This window comes from Denticeps clupeoides, chromosome 3 (assembly GCF_900700375.1).
Source record: "Denticeps clupeoides chromosome 3, fDenClu1.1, whole genome shotgun sequence".
NCBI classification, from domain to species: domain Eukaryota; kingdom Metazoa; phylum Chordata; class Actinopteri; order Clupeiformes; family Denticipitidae; genus Denticeps; species Denticeps clupeoides.
The window spans coordinates 35936996-35964969 of record NC_041709.1 but is presented as its reverse complement, the minus strand read 5'-3'; the positions used below and the strand labels follow the sequence as shown (position 1 = coordinate 35964969).

Genomic DNA, 27974 nt, shown 5'->3' with positions numbered 1-27974 from the left:
GCTCCTGCGATAAGGGGCGTGTCTCTCCTGGGACCCCCTCCTTCCTTGAAGAAGAATGTGAAATCTTTTTGGAACAACGTGGGTACGAGACGCGACTTGTCCTGGCCGCGCTGGAGGAGAAGCTCAGTGGTGCAGGGTGGGCAGAAATGTGTTTTTAGAAGATCGGAGTTCCTGGATCTTTCAGAACCGGGTCGTCATGTTGATGGTAATTAGAATTTCTTTTCTTTCTCCAGTTGAAATGCTGAATGGTTCTGACGTTAAAGAGTAGAGTGTTACACAATATTTGATATGTGATGTAGTACATGTAGAATATTTATTTATCGTAATAACTATGTAGGCTATAAAATGTAAGAAAAAAAGTAAAAAAAAAAACATGCAATAATTGAACACATTGATAAAAGTGTAAAAAGTGTATTAATCAAACATATATACTATATACACAGCACTAAAATATCAACCGAGAAACACGAAACTTCCTTATTTTTCTAAACGTATTGGCAAATAAGCCAGTGTTGAATGAACACTGCAGTTTTCTATACTTTATAGACACGCTATATATAAGTATTCTCAGCCTTTGCCATGAAGCTCAAAATTGATCTCAGGTGCCTCCTGTTTCCCATGATCATTCTTGAGATGTTTCTGCAGTTTAATTGGAGTCCAGATGTGGAAAAAACAAAGATTGTCTCGAGGCACAAATCTGGAGAAGGTAACAGGGCCCATTTGCTCATAAGTAATCCAAGCATGTTTGCTGATATATAATTTATTTCTGTTTTGTACAGTTGTTGAAGTTGGACAGTGGCAGTGAAATCAAGTAGGAAATTAGACCTGAAGCCTCCCAGGATTCTGTCTCAATGTGAGAATGTGTCTGTATAAAAATGTGATGCTTTCTGTTCCTTCCCCATGATGGATATATTATTTACTGGGATATTACTGGTCTGCCTGTTGTTCATGGCCGGTAGGCGACACTGTGGGTTCTATTTACACACCAACATTTATTTATTATAAAGCCCAAAATCACATACATACGTCTCAATGGGCTTTAACAGGTCCTACAGGTGACACCGCGACACTTGACCCTTCTGCACACAATGAAAAACACCCCAAAAAAGAAAGGAAGAAACGTTGGGAAGGAGTGATAGAGAGAGGGACGCCCTTCCAGGGTAGAGTGAGCCTGCAGATGGTGTCAGTGCAGGGCTGGTGATGATTTGTCCAAGAAGAGAAAAAGTCCTACAGTTATAGAGGTGGACAAGTCCCAGTGTAGTATAGAGCATCTGTCCATGTTTGGAGGTGCTGGACAGGGCAGAGCAGGTGAAGCAGCAGTAAACCGGATTTGCTGGTCCTGAAGTTTCTGTATTTGTGTCACGATCCGGTCCGAAAGGGGGGTTACTCAGGTCCGGTTCAGGATCCGGACCAGAGTTTCATTGTTGTCCTGTGTAATGTTCCCTAATCGTTCTCACCTGTGTTAATTGTATAAAGCTGCCCTGTTCGTTTCTGTCCGCTGTCAGGTCTTTGAAGTTATGTTCTATGTTCACCAGTGTCTTCGTCTCGGATGTCTCCCCTGTCCTGTGATTCACCAATTAAACCCCTGTTCCGTGATGTCAGGTGAAAGCGTCCTTCATTCTTCGTTCCTCGTCACTCCTCGTCCTCCTCTATGTTCACCCGCCGCGTCATTCCCGCATGGACGTGACAATTTGGAGAACAGGGATCCAGTCTAGTGTCTGAAAGACCATCATACAATTATACTGAAGTGCCAGATCCTGGATTTCAAAATCCAGATCTTTTTATCCAGATTAAATTGTCTGGACAACTGGGCCCAGGTGAGAACCATATTGAACCTACTGAGATATCACTCAGGCTTTAATTGTAAATTCTGATGACCAAATGGCTCTATGGTGTTAACATTGACGCTGAATGGCCAGAAATAAGGAATCATTCTGACATCAGAGGATGGTTTGCATGAATCTTGCAGCTGTGAACTATGCGCGCTCCTGCGATAAGGGGCGTGTCTCTCTTGGGACCCCCTCCTTCCTTGAAGAAGAATGTGAACTCTTTTCGGAACGACGTGGGTACGAGACACGACTTGTCCTGGTCGCGCTGGAAGAGAAGCTCAGTGGTGCAGGGTGGGCAGAAATGTGTTTTTAGAAGATCAGAGTTCCTGGATCTTTCAGAACCGGGTCGTCATGCTGATGATAATTAGAATTTCTTTTCTTTCTCCAGTTGAAATGCTGAATGGTTTTGACGTTAAAGAGTAGAGTTACACAATATTTGAACTTCTGCTATTTTCCCTTCTACTCTTCCACTTTCGTTGAAATGCTCGCAGCTGGAGCACCTTTAGTAATCTGTTAATAATCAGATAATAATAATCAAAGTCGTATGTCTGTTTCATAATCTGGTACTTTTCATACGTTTTTAAAGTAATTTTATACTTCTGGTAAATACTTTTTTTCTGACGTTTGCCTGAGACTTTCACCTGTAATGTATGATGGTTAATTCAATCAGTGTACACCTGACCTTTTATAGTAAACAAAAAAAAAACGAAATTATGTGTTTGCAGTACATATAGAATATTTATATATAATATTTATTTATTGTAATAACTATGTAGGCTATACAATGTAAGAAAAAAGGTAAAAAAACATGCAAATAATTGAATACATTGATGAATAATTGAATAAATTGAATACAGTGTATCAATCAAACATATATACTATATACCTAGCACTAAAATATCAACCGAGAAACACAGTTATTTTATAGAAACTTCCTCATTTTTAGAAACTGTCACTGCTGGAGTTCGGGGACGCATTTGCAGGCATACTTGGAGCAAGGGGACAAGTCGTCGCACGGGGAGTAGATATAGGATGCGCTGGGGGGGAAGACCGGAGGCGTTTGGTCGGGGAGAGGGAGGCCGGAGGTGAGTTGGGACCGGAGTGTAGTCGTGGACGCACCGCAGCGCGGCGTGGAGGGAACTCGGGCTTCGTGGTGGTAGCGGGGAGATTGTCTTGGCAAAAGGGGAAGGCAAACTCAATGTCAATGGCAGGCAAATGTCGTGGTCTCGATGTAGAATCCGTCAGGAGATCATCGTAACAAAGGGGGCTGGCAAGGCTTGAGGTCGGGGACAGGCAAAGGTCATGGTTGTGGATTCTAATCAGCTGGGCATGGGTAAATAAGGCTAGCGTCTCTGGGAATGAATTCAACTCAAAGAGCTCTCGTTTCCGCTTCCGGGTCGCCGTCTCTGGCTGGTCTGGTGCTCTCTTGTGGGCTGGAGGTGTATTGGTTGTGACAGAGCCCCCCCTCCTAGGCCTGGCTCCTGAAGGGCCCGGCAGATCAGGGTGGCGGTCATGGAAATCCCGCCAGGGAACCCAGGACCGGTCCGCCGGTCCATAGCTCTCCCAGTCCACGAAATATTGTAGGCCGCGGTGGCAGAGACAGGGGGGGTTGCAGAGGGGATGAGTGAGACTTACGAAGGTGGGAGATGTGGAAGACTGGGCTGACGCACAGAGTGCGTGGAATGGCCACCTGATATGCAACCGGGTTGATGCGGCGAGTCACTCTGAAGGGTCCAATGAAGCGGGGTCCTAGTTTTCGGGGACTGGACGGCATAGGCAGGCCTCGGGTGGAGTCCCAAACTCTGTCTCCGGGATGGTACACGATGGCCGGCCGACGGCGTCGGTCCACCTGTTGTTTCATGCGCTCCGCAGTGTGGTTGAGGACCCGGTGAACTTCAGACCAGACCGTGAGGAGCTGGCGGAGTCGGCCTTGTGTGAGGCGCAGGTGTTACAAGCGGCAACGTATGCCTGTACATCTGAGGCCAGGCCTGGCCACCAGAACGTCTGCTGAATGTTGGCCAGGGTGCGCTGACGTCCAGGGTGTCCGGCCAATGGAGTGTCATGCCCCCATTGTAGGATGCAGTGTCTAAGAGGGGGTGACACGTACGTGAGGATGGGAGGCGTGGTCCGAGGTGGGGGGTGGTGTGTGTGATCCGCAATCACCTCTTGCATGAGGGTCCAGCGTACGGGGGCCAGTAAGAACAGTGGGAGAGGATAGGGGAGGACGGATTGTCCTCAGCCTCTGGGATGTATTGGCGGGACAGGGCATCAGCCTTCGCATTTTTGGTGCCGGGGATGTAGGATACGGTGAATTCGAACCGCGTGAAGAACAAGGCCCACCATGCTTGATGTGGGTTAAGGCGATGGCCGTTTTGGAGGTACGCCAGATTCTTGTGGTCCGTCAGTACCAAAAATGGGCGGATTGCCTCTTCCAGCCAATGGCGCCACTTCTCCAGGGCCAATTTGATGGCCAGGAGTTCCCTGTTCCCGACATCATAGTTCCGCTCCGCCGGGTTTAGTCTTCGGGAGAAGAAGCCACATGGGTGCAATTTGTGGTCCAGGGGGTTGCGTTGCGAAAGTACCGCTCCCACGCCTAGACTAGACGCGCCAACTTTAACGACAAATGGAAGTTGGGGGTCTGGGTGGAATAAGATGGGGGCCATGGTGAATAGCTGTTTGAGTTTGCTGAATGCCTGTTGAGCTTGGTGGTTCCAGTGGAGTCGGGTTTGTTGGTCTTTAAGGAGGGAAGTCATGGGTTGTGCCACCTTGCTGAAGTTGCGGATGAAGTGACGGTAAAAGTTGACGAATCCCAGGAACTGCTGTAGCTGATGAATGGTGGTGGGTACAGGCCAGTCCGTGACTGCGGTTGTCTTGATGGGATCCATGGCAATTCCTTGGGGGCTGATGTGGAACCCCATGAAGGAGATTTCAGCTGTGTGGAAAGTACTCTTTTCCAATTTAACAAAGAGACGGTTTTGTCGAAGGCGCTGAAGGACCTTTCTGACGTGGGAGATGTGGGTCGAGAGGTTGGGTGAGTAGATTAGAATGTCATCTAGGTAGACGAATTGGTCCAACATGTCTCTGAGGACGTCATTGATGAGCACCTGGAAGGCGGCTGGGCTATTCGAGAGACCAAAGGGCATTACCAAATACTCATAGTGTCTGGATGGTGTGATAAAACCAGTCTTCCACTCGTCCCCTTCATGGATCCGAACGAGGTGGTATGCATTTCAGAGGTCCATCTTGATAAAGACGGTGGCCCCTGCCAGGAGTTCAAAGGCGGTGTTCAGAAGTGGGAGGGGGTACCACAAAAAAGAACGGGGCAGCAGCTGGAGAGGTGGAAGGTTAGATTATGCTGCTAGCTAGGGATGCCGTGATGTACTCGTCCATCGCCTTTCGCTCCGGAAGCGAGAGCGAGTACAGCCGGCCTCGTAGTGGTAAGGCGCCGGGGATCAGGTCAATTGCCAGGTCATAAGGCCTATGGGGGGGCAGCTCTGCTGCCTTGTCCTTGTCAAAGACCACGGCAAGGTCATGGTAACAGTCAGGGACCCCCAGTAAGGAGGAGGTGGCATCATGTGGAGATCGAGACGTGGTCTCTGGCAGCTTCTGGGTCACATCATCTCTAAGGTGCGTGGTTTCAGCTAATGGGCGTGGATTGGTCGTGGCCTGTCGGGGTTGGTGGTGGATGCATTGGCTTCCCACACTGTTTGATGGTGCCTGTGGTCCAGTCAATGTGGGGCAGTTTAGTAGGGGTTTGGATTGGAAGAGGACTCTTCCTGAGCCCAACATGTTGCCATCCAGTTCCATAACCGCACAGGGAGGATCGCACAGGGAGACGGGGAGCTGGAGTCGGGTGGCCAGATCAACGTCGATCAAGTTCATGGCCGCCCCGGAGTCCACCAGCGCTCGTCCCCGATGTTGGCCGGGTCTGGGTTCCTTCCAGCAGATGGTGACGGGAAGTGAGCAGCGGGTGGTGCCTCTGGGAAGGGCCTTGGTGCTCATCAGAGGGCTCCGGACCTCAGGGGTTTTTCCAGATGGGTGTGGTTTGATTCGACGGTTGGGACAGAAGGCGCTGAGGTGGTTTGGTTCTCCACAGTAATAGCAGCATCTCTGCTCTTCTCGTCGCTTTCATTCCTGGGGAGTGAGTAGGGGTCGGGCTCGGCTCATTTGCATGGGTTTGTCAGATACACGGGGGGCGGAGCCCTAGGGGCGTCATGCAGGCGCGCGGCGGGGGCACAGTGGAAAGGGGTGTGGCTACGTCGTTCTTGGCCGCGCTCAGCGTGACATCTCTCTATGGACGTGGCCAGTGTGATTATACTGTCCAGCGTGGACCAAGGCTCGTGGTCGTGGATTCTAATCATCTGGGCGTGGATAAAAAAGGCTAGCGTCTCTGGGAATGAATTCAACTCAAAGAGTGGGCAGTGTCTCCTCGGGGTTACCTGACTTTTATACACTGCACTGCCCGCTCTCGTTTCCGCTTCCAGGTCGCCGTCTTTCTGGCTGGTCTGGTGCTCTCTGGTGGGCTGGAGGCGCCCACAGAAATGTATGGCAAGTAAGCCAGTGTTGAATTAACACTGCAGTCTTCTATATTATAGACAGGTTTTATTAGAATCCAAATTAACCAGAGCAAGTCCTATGTTGCAGCCTTATTCCAAAATGGATTCAGTTCATCTTTTGCTCAAAATTCCACACACAACACCCTATAATGACAATGTAGAAAAAAAATTTACTTGAGATTTTGGCCAATTTATTAAAAATAAAAACACTGAGAGCTCACAGGGCTGCAAATGGAGGGAAACATGCTCTTTTTCCACCACCTGTCTCCGCAAAAAATGTATGGGAACTCTGATCCCTAAGTCTGCCTAACACGAAACCTTCTCTTCTTCAAAGAGTGTTACCAACTGAAGGTTTGCGGTCAGTCAGAAGACAAAAGCGAAGCTCCCCCTGGGTTTGCTCTTCAAAACACCACCCAAATAAAATCCCCAAACACAAAGCAACAAAACAACAAATGCGCTCCGATGGAGGAATTAGGAAAATCCATCCAGAGACGCCTAATTTACCAGAGTTTCCAACGAATGCCGAACGTGTGTCTTCCCAAGATAAAAACTGATGTCCTGGAGAGAAACAAAATATCCTGGAGAGAAAAACAGAACAAATCCCGGACGAGCCCCCAATTTTTTTTTACGAGACAGTCTAGGGGTACAGCCCATAACAAAAGAAAAAGTGGATGGTACGGCAAGTGCTGCACCGAAAAAGGGACATGAGGTCCCTTTTATTCTGGCTGTCCACAGCAGGAACACGTGGGCTCAATTTGCAATCACCGGCCATCCTGCAAACACAACACAAACACAGAACAGAAACACACCACAAAAACCAGGACGTAACACCAGCCAGAGCACAGACTTGAATCTGATTGAACATCTCTGGTGAGATCTTAAAATGTCTGTGCACCAACACTTTCCAACCAAGCTTGAGAGGATCTCCAAAGAGGAAAGAGTCAAACTGGCCAAGGATAGGTGTACCAAGCTTGTGGCATCATATTCAAAAAGATTTGAGGCTGTAATTGCTGCCAAAGGTGCATCAACAAAGTATTAAACAAAGGCTAAGAATACTTATATACATTTGATATATATATTTTTTTTTATAAATTTGCAAAAACCTCAAACATTTTTCACATTGTTATTATGGAGTTTTGTGTGTAGAATTTAATCCATTTTGGAATATAACTGTAACATAATAGGTGATGCTTTGTGGATACTTTTCAGATTAACTGTATGTTGGTGTCATGTTGATTCGGGAATGAGGTGCAGAAAAGGGAAGTCATAAACATACATTTATTAATGACAGAAAAACAGTATGAGGGCCAAAAAAAACAAGAAGGGAAGAATAGAAACGAACCCGTAAGCATGTGGCGATTTGCGTGCCATAAGAGACTTCTTAGACCCAAAACTATAAAACTCATCTGTTTAAAGCAAAGCTGTGCTGCCACAATTTTGGTGTCTTTAGCTTTGACGAGACGAAAGTCAGGCAGGAAAAAGATTCAGTATGATAAGCAAGGAAATGTAAATGGACTACATTCTGAGGAAGGACACATCACACCTTGCCTTTCATCTGCATCAAAGCATGAACATGTTGAACCATCCCAACTTTCTCATCAACACTGGACAGGAAACTGCAAGCTGCAGGCGATTTTTCTGTGTGTAGTAAACAGACAGAAAGGCCTTATGTTCTGGAGATTTTTCTGGAGAGGTTTTATTCATTTATTACCTTGCCGTACACTGGCCAAGATAAAAACCAGCATTAAATGCATTCAGTGAAATGTGTCCTCTGTATTTAACCGTCAACCTTGGTGAGCAGTGGGCACCATGACAGGCACCCGGTGAGCAGTGTGTGGGGAAGGTGCTTTGCTCAGTAGCCCATTGGCGGATCAAGATTCGAACCTGTGACCTTCCAATTACGAGCCTGCTTCCTTACCCACTAGGCCACCATTGCCCCCTGTTAAACTAGGTAAACTAGATAAACTAAAATTTTGATTTCTTTCCACAGAGCAACTGATATTGAAATGATGGCATTCACCAGTGGCGAACATCTAAATCTTCTTTTCAGGGTTCTGGAGGACTTGAGAACCTCTGAAATAAAGAAGTTTTGCCTCTATTTGAGCGAAAACACACTGACAAGCTTCAAACCAATTCCTAGAGGAAAACTAGAAAACTATGACGTAAATAACGTTGTATATCAGATGAGGGAAGCCTACGGCATTGAAAGATCGCTTACATTTACATTGCACGTTCTAAAATTAATGAATTGCAATGGACCTGCTGACACCCTTGAAAAATCCCTCCAGGAGATGTCTTATAACCTTGGAAAGCATAAACTGGGTGAGTCCCAATAAACACATTATATCTGCAGAAATGTAAAGTATTAGATGCTGCTCAAGGCAGGTGCTGATTTGGGCTGATATTTGTTCCAGTAGAAACTGAATTTCCTTTGTTTGGAATGTATTCCTTGGAATCTGAATCCAATGACATTAAAACTGCATTTTTACATCCCTACAATGTTATGCAAATTTGATTTTCCAATTCTAGTTTCAGTTTTCATAATTAACAATCTGGGTCCTTATGGAAAAGCAATGGACACAGATTCCCAAGCGAGCTCATTTCCATGTTTTACGACAGCTCTGCGGCTTGCAGTGAAGTGGAACTTCCTGCAGGAAATGCACGTGCCAGCCGGTGTTACGCATCAACTGGTGTAAATGAGTGTCCACTTGAGACATGATCTAAAACGTAGCAGCACCTCTGTGGCGATTTGTACAGACTTGCTGCTTGTGTTTGATCAGGACATGCTTATGTTAACTACCATTGAACCTGGTCAACCTGCACAGACAGACATTAACAAGGTTGTGGTCTGATGGAACATAACCAGCAGGTAGACGTGCGACACGAACCTTCCATACGAAAGGGTCGGCCAATCTGTGGTGTAGCAGTACAAATTGTCAATGAGGTGCTGCCACATTTTAGATTGTGTCTCCTGAGTGGACGCTCCTTTACATGTGCCCCCACCCCTGGCATCACTCTGCACCGCCCAAAAAAAGGTATATATGGAGGTAAATTTGTGCCACTTTGAAGAAACATTCTGTGCGCAGAAAATACGACAACAGAGTCGACCTGCGACCTAAGCTGCCCTGGTACCAACTGTACTGATGGGCATCCTTATGTTCGAACAAGGTGTTCGTTATGGCCAAACTGCGGCTCGCACAGAAGTCAAATAACGAAACACCACTTGAGTTTAGATCTGGCGGGCTGTTCCTCCCAATCACGCCCCTCCAGGTCATGCTGTCATTCCCCGCGTGAGCATTGATGTCCCCCAGCAGGACAATGGAGTCCCCAGTCGGAGCACTATCTAGCACTCGTCCCAGGGACTCCCGCCTCGGCTGCCACCCGATCCACGTTGCACCGGACCCTTCATGTTTCTCCTACGGGTGGTGGGTCCACAGTTGGATAAGCCCATTCGGGCTGGGCCTGGCCGGGCCCCATGGGCGAAAGTTCACGGGCCCCAACCCCAGGCCTGGCTCCAGGGTGGGATCCCGGTAACCCTCCAGGTACACTGGCTCTTTGTTGTTTTTTCTATGAAAGGTCTTCTGAACCTTTGTTTGTCTCACCCTTTACCTAAGATCATTTTGTCATGGAAGACCCTACCAGGGTGACCCAGACAACATAGCTCCTAGGACCATTAGGGCCATCAAACTCCTCCACCACAATAAGGTGGCTGTTCAAGGAGGAGCCTAGTGGGTAACACATTCGCCCATGAACCAGAAGACCCAGGTTCAGATCTCACTTACTACCATTGTGTACTTGAGCAAGACACTTAACCCTAAGTTGCTCCAGGGGGACTGTCCCTGTAACTACTGATTGTAAGTCACTCTGGATAAGGGTGTCTGATAAATGCTGAAAATGTAAATGAGAGCTCCACGCCCTTTTGGCTGTATTAACAAGAGAACAGAGGGGAAATTTTCTTCAGAACATCCTGCTGCATGTGCAGCGATCTTCTCAATAAACTCAAAAATGTAAATAAATGTAATAGACACATTGTAATAATAATCACTAGATTACTAATTAAAAAACAAACAATAACATGTTAAATAGTAAAAACCCAGTTTCAATTTCAAATTCTACTGGCACAAATATTAGCCCATAAACATGCTCTATTCCTAAATCCACCAGTATGTGCACTAATAAAAACTGGTCTTTATTAAACCATATTCCTCTTTTGAAAGATGACACAGGCATCCTCCAGGATGTCACAATGACCAATAAAGAAATAATGAAGAGGAAATTTGAACACGTTTCTGAAGTCACCATGAAGGGAGGAACTCAGATCCACCTGGACAGCATTTATACAGAACTGCACATCACAGAGGGAGAGAGTGAAGGAGTGAATAAAGAACATGAGATTTGGCAGATTGAAAACACAGACAGGAGACCAACACAAAGCACAGTCATCAAGTCCAACGACATCTTCAAGCCCTTACCTGGACAAAGGAAAACGATCAGACTTGTCATGACCAAAGGTGTTGCTGGGATTGGAAAAACTGTGTCTGTTCAGAAGTTTGTTCTTGACTGGGCAGAAGGGGAAGCAAACCAAGACAAAGACTTCATGTTTGTTCTTCCTTTCAGGGAACTCAATTTAATAAAAGATGATCGGTACAGTTTCCACACTCTCCTGATTTACTGCTACCCAGAACTTCAACATCTTCAAGCTCCAGAGATACAAGACGTGATGTATAAGAAGTCCAGGATTGTCATTATCCTTGATGGTCTGGATGAAAGCAGACTTCTGTTGCATTTGCCATCTAAAGAGAAGCTGTGTGATGCACTACAGGAATCCTGTGTGGAAATCCTGCTATCAAACCTCATTCAAGGGAATCTGCTGCCATCTGCATTCATCTGGATAACCACCCGACCAGCAGCGGCCAAACAGGTTCCTGAAGATTACATCAGCCAGAGAACTGAAATACGAGGGTTCACTGACAAACAGAAAGAAGAATATTTCAAGAAGAGGATCCGTGAGGACCAAGCAGAGAACATCATCTCACACATCAAGACATCACGAAGTCTGTACATTATGTGCCACATTCCTGTCTTCTGCTCCATTTTGGTGACCGTACTTGAGGACATGTTGGTCCATGATGACTTAGAGGAGAAGCCCAAAACTCTGACTGAAGTGTTCATCTACTTCCTGCTCATTCAGTCAAAAAGCAAGGAAAATAAATATGAAGGGAGGAATGAAAAAGACAGAGAAGAAGTCCTGGAGTCCAACAAAGCAATGGTTTTAAAGTTGGCTAAATTATCGTTTGAGCAACTTCAGGAAGGCAAAATCCTGTTTACAGAAAAAGACTTGAAGCAGTGCGGCATTGATGTCACAGATGCCGCAGTGCATTGTGGGATGTGCACTGAAATCTTCAAGGAAGATGCCAAGTTCTTCAAATCCAAACTCTACTGTTTTGTCCATCTGAGTGTTCAGGAGTTCCTTGCTGCTTTGTACGTGTTTTACTGCTATGTGAGCAGGAACATGAAGGCGCTAAAGTCTTTCATCAGTCGTACATGGAGAGTCTCATTAGCCGACTTGCTGAAGGCTGCTGTGGACCAATCCGTACAGAGCGAAAATGGGCATCTAGATCTTTTCCTCCGTTTCCTTCTTGGAATCTCACTGGAGTCCAACCAGAGTCTTTTACAAGGTCTCCTGCCCAAAACAGAGAACAGCTCAGAGAGTCTCCAAAAAACAAGCCAGCACATCAAGAAGATGATTAGCAATGAGGAGACTGTCTTTGTCATAAGACTTTTTAGAAGGCGCTACATCAAAACCAAAAAAATCCAAATCTCCACCGAAAGAGCCATGAATCTTCTGCTGTGTCTCCTTGAAATGAAAGACACTTCACTGCACAATGAGATTGATTCGTACGTGAAATCAGGTGATAAACTCTCACCTGCCCAGTGCTCAGCCCTGGCCTACATGATCCTGGTATCAGAGGATGTTCTGGATGAGTTTGACTTGAAGAAATACAACACTGATGACGAGGGCCGTGAGAGACTGATCATTGCCGTGAGGAACAGCAGAAAGGCTCGGTGAGTACCAGACTGGTAAATATATGGTACAATGCAGAGGTTTTGCACAGTTGTGAAAAAACTAGATTAATTTGTGATGTACTGCTGGTACTAGGTCTGTGAGTTCAGGTGGCAGGGCAGCAGTGGACGGGGAGAGGGGAAGATGTGGTCTGGGCGCAGCAGTCAGTGTAGTCAGGCGCCTCCCTCCAGTTCAGTTTTGGCAGCCATGGCAGGGGGTCCTTTTAAACTCAAGATGGCCCGAGCCTAGCAGGCGTACATCTAAGGCTTGAACGCCCATCAGATTGAGTCGATGAGTGTTTGCCCCTGGTAACCATGTGTGGAGCCTGATAACCTGATGACACACTACGGGTGGCAGAGCTATGGTGTGGAGGTGTGCTTACCAAGGGGACCCTGATGAACATCATTTCCTGCTGGCCACTGGGGTCAAGCATCTTAGGACATTCCCGGTAGTTGTAGCTTCAATCTGGGCTCATATCAGTTGAATGTGGTTCTTGCATGGGGTTTGGGCGCTCCTTGGGGGGGTGATGAGGTGTCGCAAACCAGGTAATTGGCAAGCTGAATTCATTCATTTAATGTAAGCAACCAGTCATGGTTGACCATGGTCTTCTCAAACTCCTTGATAAAATACAGTGGGGAGGGCCTTCAAATGGGACACTTGTAGGATTATATATCAATCAGTCATGGACTCAAACAGGTATTTGTGATCATCACACATATATGTTGAAACACAGCCATTTACAGACACAGAAACAGTTTTGTACGAGGCTAAAACCTTGGTGAGGAACAGCCATACTCTGCTACCAAGGTGAGGTTGTGGAATACAGTTTCATGATAGACCAAACACCATGGCAAGGCTGAACAGAGTGACAAAACAGAAGGTTTGAGTGAGGTCTGTAATTTTCAACATATGTACACATAATCTGACCCTCACCCACCTGGACAATAAGAAAGAAAGTGAAAGTGAAGTGACTGTCAATGTGAAACACTGCAGCACAGCACATGCTGACACAACGTCACAGCATTCTCTGCTTTTAACCATCACCCTTGGTGAGCAGTGGGCAGCCATGACAGGGAGCAGTGTGTGGGGACAGTGGTTTGCTCAGTGGCACCTCATTGGCAAATTGGCAGATTGGGATTCAAACCTTCTGCAACCTTCTTATTATGGGGCCACTTCCTTAACCGCTAGGCCACCACTGCCTAGGACTACCATAAAGACACATACGCAGCATTCAACACCATCATTCCTCAGCACCTGGTCGAGAAGCTGAGCCTATTGGGCCTGAACTCCTCCCTCTGCAACTGGATCTTGGACTTCGTGACTGAGAGACCTCAATGTGTCCAGATCGATGACAGCATCTTTAGCCCCAACACAATGACCACTGGAGCTCCTCAGGGCCGTGTGCTCAGTCCAATGCTGTTCACCCTGCTGACCCATGACTGTGTAGCGATGCACAGCTATAACCACCTCTCCTGGAATCTCAAAACCAGCTCAACAGCCAAGAAAGCCCAACCTTCCTGCAGAGGCTTCCTGCAAAGCCCGTCTCCCACCACCCATTTTCACCATCTTCTATGGAGGAACTATTGAGAATATTCTGACCAGCTGCATCACTGCCTGGTTTGGGAACTGAACCATATCGGACCACAAGACCCTACAGAAGATAATGAGGACAGCTGAGAAGATCATCTGAGTCTTTCTACCCTCCATAACGAACATTTACCACACACCATCTTTGTGAAGGACTCTACACATCCTTCACATGCACTCTTCACCCTCCTACCATCCGGGAAAAGGTACCGAAGCGTTCGGGCCCTCACTGCCAGACTCTGCAACAGCTTTATCCTACAGACCATCAGACACCTGAACACTCAGGGACTTTCCACTCTGGACTGACACACAAACACACACACACACACACACACACACACACACACACACACACACACACTACATCTGTTATATTGTATGATTATCTATCTGTAATATCATCTATTAAGGTACTTTTCCATTTTGCACAGCAGTATTTGCACTATTTTACTTGCACATTTATTATTCATTTCACCTGTTTAGTTCTGTCTGTCTCATTGTTGTCTACATGTTTTTTGTTACTCTTGAACTGTCTGTGTCCCGTTTGCACTTCATGTAGCCCAGTTTGTCGGTGTCGCACACGTGCACTTTATATCAGTGTGTAACTTTGTCTAATCGCTCAAATGTTCCAGGTAGCACCAGGTTCCAGAGAAACGTTATTTAATTTCACTATATACTGTCTAACATGTATATAGCTGAAATGACAGTAAAGCTCATCTTCAACTTTTAAGCTGTGAGAGACAGAATGTAAAAAATCCAGGAAATCACATTGTATGATTTTTAATGAATTTATTTGTATAATGGTGCAGAAAATAAGTATTTAACACCTACAAACAACCAATAATTCTGTTCTTCACAGACCTGTTGCTTCTTGTTTAAGAAGCTCTTCTATCCTTCACTTGTTTCCTGTATTAATGGCGCCTGTTTGAACATGTTGTCGACACCTTCAAACAGTCAGACTCCAATTTCCACCATGGCTGTGAGCAGAGAGCTGTCTAAGGACAACAGGAACGAGATTGGCTCCTCCCAGTCTTGTGCAATCTACAATAGGCAAGCAGCTTGGGGCTCCGTGCAAGATCAGACTCGCATGGGAACAGACTGACTGATCCGTATTAAGGACCTGGGCACATGTGTTGTGAAAGTGAAGTGATTGTCATTGTGATACACAGCAGCACAGCACACAGTGACACGGTGAAATGTGTCCTCTGTATTTAATCAATGACCCTTATTGAGCATTGGGCACCATGACAGGCGCCTGGGGAGCAGTGTGTGGGGCCGCTGCTTTGTTCAGTGGCACCTTTGGCGGATCGGAATTCGAACCGGCAACCTTCTGATTATGGGGCCACTTCCTTAACCGCTAGGCCCCTGTCCATTGTGCAAAACCCTCCTACCATCAGTAAGAGCACTGAAGATGAAACGTGGTGTCACGTCCCTGTCTAGGGGTCAGGAAACATGACAACAAACGAGGAGAATGTATGTGGTGGGAATACACAGATACCAGGCCCAAGTGAAATATTGTGATTTTATTTACAGTGAGTGGTGAGCAACCAACCAAAGTGCTACATACAACAACAACACAACAACCCACAGAAGGACAACACACCATGAAAAGAGAGACTCTCGCTTCCTCCTCCCCTGGTTCCACAACAATGAGCCCTGACTGGTGGTTGGAATGGTCCTTAAGTAGTCCCCATCCTGTGCGTTGATTGGCTGCCAGTTTACGCCCAGCAGACAGCCTAAAAGGGAAACATGCACAACACAGAGCACCCCTAAAGGACGTAACACGTGGCTGGATAGAGAATCTGTGCCAAGTGGACTGCCAGGGACAGTCCCTGTAATTTCATAACATGGTAGACGGTACATAGTGAGACAAAACCACATTTCTCTGGAACCTGTGTGGTGGGAACTTTTCTGTCTGAGGAACTGCAATGAAAAGAGTGTGAACTGATTTGATAGCCAAGTTTAATTTACCATGCGCATGGGGGGACTCGCAAGAAGAACTCCCAAATCCTGAATACAGTTCACAAGCATTTATACCACTCTAGGTGGCGCAAGATATGAAAACAGCCTTTCACCAGTTAGAACTACGGCACCAAACGAGGTCACAAAATCTTTCTTTTATCAGCTTCTGCGCAGCATAACACACTAAGTTTGGAAAACATTTTAGCCTTGTGCGTCAGCTGTCTTCTGACTATTCCATGACCAAAAGTGAAACACATGGAGTGTCCAGGCCTATACATTTTTCCCCCTCCACACCTGGTGCTACACGTAACATTTAAAGAAAGTTACGTACTGATCTAAAGTGCACGTGTCAACAGACAACTGGGTTACATAAAGTACAAACAGGGGACACAGGCAGTGAAAGTGTAACATTAGAGGCGAACAAAACATGTAGACATGAACAACAACCATGTTCTTAATGAACCCAAAAAACTCATTAATATCAAAGCTGAATGTTTTTGGTAGTTTTTAGTTTGTTTTTATTTTTAACTATTTTAGGGGGATATCTGTGTGTGCAGGTGAGTATTACTGTGCATAATTATTAGGCAACTTAACAAAAAACAAATATATACCCAACATAACATTTCCACATTCACAAATATACATTTCTGACATTCAAAAACAAAACAAAAACAAATCATCACCTTTCTTTGCAAGGACACTCAAAAGCCTGCCATCCATGGATTCTGTCAGTGTTTTGATCTGTTCACCATCAACATTGCGTGCAGCAGCAACCACAGCCTCCCAGACACTGTTCAGAGAGGTGTACTGTTTTCCCTCCTTGTAAATCTCATATTTGATGATGTTGAGGAGAGAGTTGTGTCTACTAGACACAACTCTCTCCTCAATTATAGATGATGAACTGCCCCTTGTGCTACTAGGAGACTTCAACCTCGATCTCCTCAAGCCACAAACAACTGACTTCCAACACTTCATCTCTGCTTCCAACTTCACACTTCTCTGCACGCCCGCAACGCACAGAGCTGGAAAACAACTAGATCTCGTACTCACACGCAAATGCTCCACAGCCAACACATCTGTCATTTCTCTACATCTGCACGCACCACACCCACATCACACTTAACACAATTTCGCCGTAATCTCCGCACCCTCTGCCCTACTCAATTGTCTTCCGCTGTTTCCTCTGAGCTCTCCCCCCTAGACATCCTCTCTATTCAGGACCCTAACTGTGCTACAGACATCCTCTGCTCCACACTAACATCTTGCCTCAAGAGACTCTGCCCTCTAACCTCAAAACCAACACGTGCGACTCCACCCTCGCCGTGGATCTCTGACAGGACCCATCTTAGAGCAGCTGAAAGGCAGTGGAGGAAATCCAAGTGCCCGCTTCAACTTAATAAGTATCAATCTCTCCTGAAATCCTTCTCTGCTGCTGTAACTACAGCAAAGACCAGATACTTCCTGGACAAAGTAAGCAACTGCAATGACTCGAAAACTTTTCTCGACTTTCAACCGTCTCCTGAATCCTCCACCCCCTCCCCCCTCCACTTCTCTCTCATCTGAAGACTTTGCCACCTTCTTCACAGAGACATTAGCAAACAATTCTCACCGCCTAACCCCAGACCCCGTCCTGCTGTTACCTCTGAAACCAGGAATCTGTCTTCCTTTACTCCCCTCTCTGAATCAGACGTGTCTAAATTTCTCCAGTCTAGTCACCCCACCACCTGCTCCCTGGATCCAATCCCCTCACACCTCCTTCAGTCCATACAGCCCACCATATTATCTGCTCTGACACACGTCTTAAACTCCTCACTCACAACAGGAACATTCCCCACTGCTTTCAAACAGGCTGTCATTGCTCCCCTGCTGAAAAAACCCACATTAAACCCATCTCTACTGGATAGCTACCGCCCAGTCTCCAACCTTCCTTTTCTTTCAAAAATTCTTGAAAGAGCAGTCCTGGCTCAACTTTCCTCATTTCTCCACGAGCATGATCTTCTTGACCCTTTTCAGTCTGGTTTCAGGAAAGGGCATTCAACTGAAACCTCCCTCCTGGCAATGATGGACGACCTTCGTGCTGCAAGAGCTGGCCGCAGATCATCTGTCCTTGTCCTACTTGATCTATCTGCTGCCTTCGATACAGTTAACCACGAAATTCTTCTCACCACACTCTCTGATTTAGGAGTTACAGGAACCGTACTAGATTGGTTCACCTCTTATCTTTACGACAGGTCCTTTAAGGTATCATGGGAAGGTGAGACATCTGTCCTCTCTAGGGTAACCACAGGGGTTCCACAAGGCTCTGTCCTTGGCCCCCTTCTATTCTCAATATACACTCGCTCACTTGGTCACATCATCCAATCACATGGCTTCTCCTATCACTCTTATGCTGATGACACCCAGCTCTATCTGTCATTCCCACCAGAAGATGCTACTATAGCAACAAAAATTTCGGCCTGCCTCTCAGACATATCGGCATGGATGTCTGAGCGACACCTCCAACTCAACCTATCCAAAACCGAGATTCTGATCTTTCCGGGCAACAATTCCCCTCAGAAAAACCTTTCAATTCAAATTGAATCGCTACTGTTAACACCCACGGGATCTGCAAAAAGCCGTGGAGTTTGGATAGAAGACAAACTGAGTTTGAACCATCATGTTGCTGCGATCTCCAGATCCTGCAGGTTCACTCTCTACAACATTTGCAAGATTCGGCCTTTTCTCTCACAACAGGCTCCTCGTCCAGGCAATGGTCATCTCCAAACTCGACTACTGTAACTCTCTCCTGGCTGGAGCCTCTGCAGTCACCATAAAACCACTCCAGATGATCCAAAATATGGCAGCCCGTCTCATTTTCAATCAGCCAAAATACACCCATGTTACACCTCTTCTTACCTCTCTCCACTGGGTCCCGGTAGCTGCTCGCATTGAGTTCAAATCCTTGATGCTTGCCTACAGGGCTGTAAATGGAACTGCGCCCTCCTACATCAACACAATACTACCTAGCTACACCGCTGCACGCTCTCTCAGATCAGCAAATGAAAGGAGACTAAAAATTCCTTCTTCACTGGGTCTCCGATTCCAATCATCTCTGTTCTCCGTTGTTGTCCCTGGCTGGTGGAACAACCTGCCCTCCTCCACACGACTAGCCGAGACTATCACCACTTTTAAGAAGCAGGTGAAAACCCTCTTCTTCAAAAAATATTACAGACAAATCTAACACTTACACACGCAAATGCGTACACATTGCACAAACAATACAAAAATGTATAAATACATTATAATTTTTCTTCGTCTAGCACCTAACAATCTCTGAGCAGGCTCTTCACTGACAAGTCTGAGCCTTATCAGGGCCCTTAGTTTGTAAACTCAATATTCTATAGAAATCGAACGAGAATAGCTGGTGTCTTCCTCTTGTAAGTCGCTTTGGATAAAAGCGTCTGCTAAATAAAGTAAAGTAAAGTAAAGTAAAGTAAAGTAAAGTAAAGTAAAGTAAAGTAAAGTAATGATGGACCACAGGTTCTCAATTGGGTTCAGATCAGGTGAACAAGGAGGCCATGTCATTAGTTTTTCTTCTTTTATACCCTTTCTTGACAGCCATGCTGTGGAGTACTTGGACGCGTGTGATGGAGCATTGTCCTGCATGAAAATCATGTTTTTCTTGAAGGATGCAGACTTCTTCCTGTACCACTGCTTGAAGAAGGTGTCTTCCAGAAACTGGCAGTAGGACTGGGAGTTGAGCTTGACTCCATCCTCAACCCGAAAAGGCCCCACAAGCTCATCTTTGATGATACCAGCCCAAACCAGTACTCCCTCCACCTTGCTGGCGTCTGAGTCGGACTGGAGCTTTCTGCCCTTTACCAATCCAGCCACGGGCCCATCCATCTGGCCCATCAAGACTCACTCTCATTTCATCAGTCCATAAAACCTTAGAAAAATCAGTCTTGAGATATTTCTTGGCCCAGTCTTGATGTTTCAGCTTGTGTGTCTTGTTCAGTGGTGGTCGTCTTTCAGCCTTTCTTACCTTGGCCATGTCTCTGAGTATTGCACACCTTGTGCTTTTGGGCACTCCAGTGATGTTGCAGCTCTGAAATATGGCCAAACTGGTGGCAAGTGGCATCTTGGCAGCTGCACGCTTGACTTTTCTCAGTTCATGGGCAGTTATTTTGCGCCTTGGTTTTTCCACACGCTTCTTGCGACCCTGTTGACTATTTTGTATGAAACGCTTGATTGTTCTATGATCACACTTCAGAAGCTTTGCAATTTTAAGAGTGCTGCATCCCTCTGCAAGATATTTCACTATTTTTTACTTTTCTGAGCCTGTCAAGTCCTTCTTTTGACCCATTTTGCCAAAGGAAAGGAAGTTGCCTAATAATTATGCACACCTGATATAGGGTGTTGATGTCATTAGACCACACCCCTTCTCATTACAGAGATGGACATCACCTAATATGCATAATTGGTAGTAGGCTTTCGAGCCTATACAGCTTGGAGTAAGACAACATGCATGAAGAGGATGATGTGGTCAAAATACTAATTTGCCTAATAATTCTGCACTCCCTGTAAGCTCAAAATGTCTTAATGTTTTAATAGACTGATTGGCTACAACTTCACTGAGGAGTCTTTCAAGAATCTATCATCAGCACTGGAGATATCAAATTCCAACCTAAGAGAACTGGACCTCAGTTACAATCACCTGCAGGATTCTGAAGTGCAGATGTTGTGTTCTGCATTATCCAGTCCAGACTGCAAACTGGAGCAAATGAGGTCAGTATTCTACAGTCTCTGGAGTAAACGTGTCCTACAACTATCCAACAGCATCTTATACATTTTCCATTTTCTTGTTGTTGCTGCTGAAATGAGAGAACTTGGGGTGGATAGTTAAAATATCTTCATCCAGTGTTTTTGGCTTCATTTTGAAGTCGTGTTTGTTTGTCCAGAGGACTGTGTAAACCCAATGATTTGGAACTCTGCAGCATGAATAAAACATGTTCTTAAATGCAGTGACACATAATAAACTTTATTAATCCATCTTCAGTTTAAAGCAGTGTTCTTTGCAACACTGTGAAGTTCTGGCCTCAGTTCTGAGCTCAGGCTCCTCTCACCTGAGACACCTGGACCTGAGTGACAACGACCTGCAGGATTCAGGAGTGGAGACACTTTCTACTGGAGTGGAGAGTCCACACTGTACACTGGAGACACTGAGGTGAGAGAAGAAGAATGTTGTGTATTAGTTTTATGGTTTTATTTTCCACGTTTGACACTGAAAGCAACTATAATGACCTATTCTGGACCAAGATGGGTACAAATATACTCATTTTAGTTTTTATTAGTCTTAATAAAACTTAATATTTGTCAACTAAGGCATATTTTAGTCCATGAATTATCCATTAATATTTTTGTCTAGTTTTAGTCAATGAAAATTGAATTCGATTTTTTTAATTATAGTTATTGTCACATGACCAGCATTTACGTCTCGTCTCATTATAATCATGTAAAAAAGGATAATTGACAAAGATATTTAATCTTAAATTTCATTGACGAAAAACAACATTAGGCTGAAACATGCAAATATAAGACTTCTTTACATGAACAATGCGTGATTGTGTGAGTTTATTCTCCTCCAGCTTGTCAGGCTGCTGCATCTCTGAACGTGGCTGTGAGTTTCTGTCTTCTGCTCTGAGTTCAAACCCCTCCTACCTGAGAGAGCTGGATCTGAGCTACAACCATCCAGGAGAAGCAGGAGTGAAGCTGCTTACAGCCAGACTGCAGGATCCACACTGCAAGCTGGAGAAGCTCAAGTAAGATCTGGGACTGACGTTTACACTGTGTGTGCGCATGTGTGTGTGTGTGTGTGTTAGTTCATTATCGGTGAATCATGTGGCGTGTGGCATATAACAACGTTCTATCATTTAAACAATAGTATGATGCAACGCCACATATGTTGTCTTGTACTGTGCACTGAGACAGAAATTCTCATGTCTTTGGACAATGATCCTATGAACATATACGGTTATAATTACATGATTTTAATAAGAACAGGTCATGATGTAAAGTGGGCCGGTCTGAGACATTTAATTCCAGGGCTGAAAATGAGTCCAACTCCGTCCCTGACCAAGACCAAGACCAAGGCTGGTGGAGATAACAGACTAGGGTTAGAATCCACATCACATTACTCACATCAACATTAGAGAAGAAAGGCGCTGCTGTAAAGTATCACTACTCGTTCAATCAAATTCATCTTTTTAATGATATTGTCCATATGTCTCTTGTTTAAAATGTCCCAGATTTGTCATAGTTACAAGGCCTGATGGAAAATAATATTCTCAGCTATCTTCTCCTGAACCATTTTATCAGACCTTGTCTGAAAGAGATGGGATGTACCAGGAACATGTTCATATTAAGTCTCTTATTCCAGGTACAGAGGTCTCCAGTAAGATATGAATATGGATATGTAATCATCCCTTGTTTTTAATTGAAGATAAAGTTCACTGATGTTCAAATGTTCACTGACACTCTTAAATACATTTTCTTCTAACAAATTAGTCAAATTAACATTAGTAAGACGGTGCTGGTTCAGTGATCTACAGTTAGTTACTTAATAAAGGGTAGAGTACAGAGACCCTAAATACCATGAACTGCGCTGTTAATTAAAATAATTTACTCTAAATTCAAGATGCACTTCAAGATGAAGTCAGAGAGGACTCAGCTAATCAAGTTTAATTTTCATTTTGGAATGTAATACAGTGAAATTATTGCTGCTCTTGCACATAGACACGGGATTCTAATCAGCCGGACTCATCTTCTGACGGAAGGACGACACAGACTTCATCCAGGACCAGTTACAAGGTCCGGGGAAAATGCCTGGTTATAGATGGATGTTCACAAAGTGCAGAGAAAATGGCCTTCAAGCAAGAAAAGACCAAGTTAGAATCATATTAGCCGAGTTTCTGAGGGATCAGCATACAATCTACAGTCATTATTAGCAGCTCTACACTCACTACAGTCACATCCTGCAGGAGCTGAACAGCTGCTGATGGGGTTCTTCAGCTCTGCTAGAATGGATCTGACTGGTTCTGCTGCATGTCTGAGTTTATTTAGTAAAATCTCCTCTTTTCCTACAGTGTTGACCATGATGATGAATGCTGGTTGAAGTCTGGACCTCAGAAATGTAAGTTCTTCTGTCTTCTGGTAAAGTCACAGTGGATTTTGAAGATGTGTTTGTGTCAGAACTACTTTTCTGGTTCAGATGATTGAAATGTTCTTCAGCTCAGCATCATGAGAGGTGATGTGTGTGTCTCTGTAGCTGGTAGTTGTAAGAAGTGTGATTGGTTGAGGGGCGACGCTGCTGGACTGGAGATACTGGAGAAAAGTCACATGTTCATGTCCAGAACCAACATGAAGACATGATCTGAACTCTTCAGCTGGAGACGCTCCTGATTCTCCTTAATCGTCCTGATCTTTATTACAGCAGATAAAAATATACAGACGTTACCCACCTTAGTCCACAGCACAGACTGGATCCAGCGTTCCCATCATGGGAAATGAATAAAAGCTCCTGATCACCATCACCCACATACTGACTTCTCCTGATGAAGGTTTACTGACTCTGTAGTTAGGAAGTGAAGGAGCAGCAGCATCACTGCAGCATGGAGGTCAAGGTCACAGGTCACAACATATAAATCCAGATGGTCCAGTAGCAGACAGATGAAGATTCTCCTCCTCCTCCTCCTCCAACCTACTGGTTGTGTGGAGCTGAAGAGCTGCTGGTGGAGCTACACCTGTGTAAATGATGAGGTCACTCCAGAGTAAAAGTGTCAAGATATCAACTAGAAACAGGAAACACACACACACACACAAACACACACACACACAGCTTGTTCTGATGTAAATGTTCTGTTCTTATCTGCAGATGCCTGTAAGTTCACACTGGACCCCAACACAGCACACAGAAAACTCCTCCTGTCTGAGGGGAACAGGAAGGTGATGCATGTGGAAGAGAAGCCACCATATCCTGATCATCCAGAGAGATTCCAGTACTGTGAGCAGGTTCTGTGTAGAGAGGGCGTGTCTAGACGCTGTTACTGGGAGGTGGAGGTCAGTGGAATTCTGGTTTATATAGGAGTGACGTATAAAGGAATCAGCAGGAGAGGACTGGTTAGTGACTGTCGTCTTGGAGACAATAACAAGTCCTGGGTTCTGACCTGCTATAAAAACAGTTACTCTGTCAGACACAATAAAATCACCACTGACATACCTGCCCGGCCCTCCAGTCCCAAAAGAGTAGGTGTGTATCTGGACTGGTCGGCCGGGTATCTGACCTTCTACAGCATCTCCTCAGATAAACTGACCCACCTGCACACGTTCCACTCCACATTCACTGAACCCCTCTACCCAGGGTTTGGGCTTAAATATAAGTCCTCAGTGACCCTGTGTGAGATAAAATAACGTCCTGCAGGATCATCTTCAGCAGTCACACTGATCACCACTTCAAGATTCAAGTTTGGTTTATTGTCAGTACTACAGTACACACAGTATACCGTGTATTAAAATAATGTTTCACACAGACCCCCCCCCCCATAGTACAATCATAAAAGAAAAATAAATATGTATATACACACTAAACTAAACTATACTAACTAAAACTAGAACTTAAATACCATGCAGGTTATCTCTATAAGAGAAAGTAAACATTTTCTGTACAATGAACAGGACATAATTGGACAGCATCATGTAGGACGCTTGTAAGTGGATATGTTGGATATTTCAAACAGGACACACAAGACAAGACAAACATGTGCAAGATGTGCAGGAATGTGCAAAATGAGCTCCAACACACACACACACACACACACACACTGTTACCTTGAAAACAGCTGTAACAGAGAAGAACCTGGTCAATGTTCTACTGTGGTTCTGGATTCTCATTGTTTCCTGATTCTCTTGATGTTTCCTTCATGTTCACTGGAGTCTCCTGCACCAGACGTGAGAAATAAACCTTCACTAGACTCAGGAATGTGACATTTAACCATATTGGTAGATAAATGAGGGTAGAAGGAGATGCCTTGTACAGGTTGGAATATATCGGGAGTTAAAATGCTTTAACCGCCTGGTGGCACAATGATACTGAAATTTCAGACTCAATACCGATACTAAACAGAGATGGAAAATAATAAATTACATTTACTCACATTACTGTAATTGAGTCGTTTTTGGAGTAATTTGTCATTTTTAAAGTTGTTTTTGAAATAAGTCATTCATGTCCGGCTACGCCAGTTGGAAATAACTAAAGATAATTTTATAGAGATGCTTGAACTGGCTAAAACGATGTCGGATACAGTAATCTGCTCTGGCCCATTACCGCAGTTTCGGCGTAGCGACGAGACCTGTAGCTGCTCCTCGATATAAATCGCTGGTTGTCGGAGTGGTGTCCAAAAAATAAAGTGGGTTTTATTAATAACTGGCCAATATTTAGGGGGAAGACTGGTCTTTTTGGGCGAGACGGCATCCACCCCAACTGGGCGGGCGCCACTCAGTTGTCTAAAAATCTGGCTCTTAGTCTTAGAACCAAAAAACAAAACTGACTCGCCAGAGCCGAGACCAGGCAGCAGACAGACCGGCTAAACCGAGTGTCTGCCATTTGCGTAGAGTCGCCACCCAGCGTGTACAATATTGACACTGTGTCTGTACCTCGCTCTATTAAAACAAGAGATTCTACAAGAAACATTAATAAAACTCATAAATATGCTGACACTGTGTCTGTTCCACGGGCTGGACTGGGTGTCTAATTCAGTAATTTATTACCCGTTGCTATCATTCCTTCTGAACGTAGGATTGCAATGTCCTCCCATATCTTGGCAAGGACCAAGATACGTCTGAAAACGTAGTGATGAGGCTGATGGAACCATTCCTAGACAAGGGCAGAAATGTTACCACGGACAATTTCTTCACATCGCTGTCACTTGCGCAAAAACTGCTTAGCCGGAAAACCACCATCCTCGGCACAGTCAACAAGATTCGCCGGGAAATTCCTCAATCCGCCAGATCGCAGTGAATTCACCACTCAGGTAAATTGCAGAAAACTATCCCTGGACGGAGAGAGGTCGCCCCACCGCAGGCCCGAGAGCCTCACCAAGACCTGCCTGGAAAGCATAAACTGGGTGAGTCCCAATGAAATGTACAGTATAAGATGCTGCCCAAGACAGGTGCTCATGTGTATGGGCTGATATTTGTTCCAGTAGAAACTGAATTTGAATTTGTGAAGTGGAACTTCCTGCAGGAAATGCACGTGCCAGCTGGTGTTACGCAGCAACTGGTGTAAACGAGTGTCCACTTGAGACATGATCTAAAACATGGCAGCACCTCTGCGGCGATTTGTACAGACTTGCTGCTTGTGTTTGATCAGGACATGCTTATGTTAACTACCATTGAACCTGGTCAACCTGCACAGACATGGTCAACCTGGTCAACCTTCACATACAGACATTAACAAGGTTGTGGTCTGATGGAACATAACCAGCAGGTAGACGTGCGGCAGGAACCTTCCACATGAAAGGGTCGGTCAGTCTGTGGTGTAGCAGTTCAAATTGCCACTGAGGTGCTGCTGCATTTTAGATCGTGTCTCCCGAGAGGACGCTCCTTTACTATTTTTTCCCACCAGTGCTCTTGTTCTCTGCATAGGGAGTAGGGAGTCACACGCACCCCCACCCCTGGCATCACTCTGCGCATCCCCAAAAAAGGTATACCTAATATGCTTAATTGGTAGTAGGCTTTCGAGCCTATACAGCTTGGAGTAAGACAACATGCATGAAGAGGATGATGTGGACAAAATACTAATTTGCCTAATAATTCTGCACTCCCTGTATATGGAGGTAAATTTGTGCCACTTTGAAGAAACATTCTGTGCGCAGAAAATACGACTACAAAGTCAATCATCAACCTGCGACCTACGCTGCCCTGGTACCAAGTGTACTGATGGGCATCCTTATGTTCGAACATGGTGTTCGTTATGGCCAAACTGTGGCTTGCACAGAAGTCCAATAACGTTCCTCCCAGTCACGCCCCTCCAGGTCATGCTGTCATTGCCCTAGCAGGACAATGGAGTCCCCAGTCAGATTACTATCTAGCACTCGTCCCAGGGACTCCAAAAAGGGTGGGTAGTCTGAGCTGGTATTCGGCGCATAAGCGCAAACAACAGTCAGGACCCATTCCCCCACCCGAAGGTACAGGGTAAACCCCAACAAAGAGGCTTAGAGTCTTGGGGCCAACAAAAAGCCAACCCCAGCCCTCCGCCTCTCACCCAGAGCAACTCCTGCAAAGAGTGTCCAACCTCTCTCAAGGACTTGGGTTCCAGAGCCAATGCTATATCTAGCTGGTACCGCTAAACGTCTTCTACAAGCTCCAGCTCCTTCCCCATCCAGAGAGGTGACGTTCCATGTCCCAATAGCCAGTTTCCTTGTCCGGGGATTGGACCACCAAGACTCCTGCCTCGGCTGCCACCCGATTCATGTTGCACTGGACCCTTCATGTTCCTCCTGTGGGTGGTGGGTCCACAGTTGGATAAGTCCATGTATCCAGTTCGGGCTGGGCCTGGCCGGGCCCCATGGGGGAAAGCTCAGGCCTGGCTCCAGGGTGGGACCTCAGTAATCCTCCAGGCCTGGTTCACCGACTCTTTATTGATTTTTCTATGAAAGGTCTTCTGAACCTTTCTTTGCCTCGACCTTTGCCTAAGATCAATTTGTCATGGGAGACCCTACCAGGGTGCCCCAGACAGCATAGCTGCTAGGATCATTAGGAAGTCAATTGAATTGATTATCCAAGTTTATTTTACCGCGCACGGGGGAACCCACAAGAGAACTTCCCCCCGCTTGATTACAGTTCACAAGCCTTTATACATCTGGGGTATACAAGGACGAAAAGCAAGCTCGCATCACTTTGGACAGTGGCATCCATCAGCGTCACAGAACATTTCCTTTA

At 45.5% G+C, this 27974-nt stretch overlaps 2 protein-coding genes across 3 annotated transcripts in view; both read left to right on the top strand.

The window, feature by feature from the left end:
* Positions 1 to 27974, top strand: part of LOC114785614 (NACHT, LRR and PYD domains-containing protein 3-like) — a 59352-nt gene that overhangs the window by 11432 nt on the left and 19946 nt on the right. The window lies entirely within an intron of this gene.
* Positions 29 to 25190, top strand: LOC114785625 (NACHT, LRR and PYD domains-containing protein 12-like). 2 transcript variants are annotated; one of them, XM_028972053.1, is made up of 8 exons: positions 35 to 205; positions 8376 to 8707; positions 10603 to 12451; positions 20592 to 20765; positions 21037 to 21204; positions 21626 to 21799; positions 23123 to 23169; positions 23911 to 25190. In XM_028972053.1, exons 2-8 carry the CDS (start codon positions 8392 to 8394, stop codon positions 24444 to 24446), a joined length of 3264 nt encoding a protein of 1087 aa, XP_028827886.1. In that variant the 5' UTR covers positions 35 to 205; positions 8376 to 8391; the 3' UTR covers positions 24447 to 25190. The 2 variants fall into 2 exon arrangements, with proteins under 2 accessions (XP_028827887.1, XP_028827886.1); XM_028972054.1 differs by lacking the exon at positions 23123 to 23169 and having other exon boundaries at positions 29 to 205; positions 23911 to 23945.

What these genes read in the sequence shown, in the direction of transcription:
- LOC114785625 (XM_028972053.1), top strand. Translation starts at nt 8,392, where the DNA reads ATGATGGCATTCACCAGTGGCGAACATCTAAATCTTCTTTTCAGGGTT. An exon ending in AGGAACAGCAGAAAGGCTCG is followed by an intron (nt 12,452 to 20,591) that starts GTGAGTACCAGA and finishes ATGTTTTAATAG; the next exon opens with ACTGATTGGCTACAACTTCA. An exon ending in TGCAAACTGGAGCAAATGAG is followed by an intron (nt 20,766 to 21,036) that starts GTCAGTATTCTA and finishes ATCCATCTTCAG; the next exon opens with TTTAAAGCAGTGTTCTTTGC.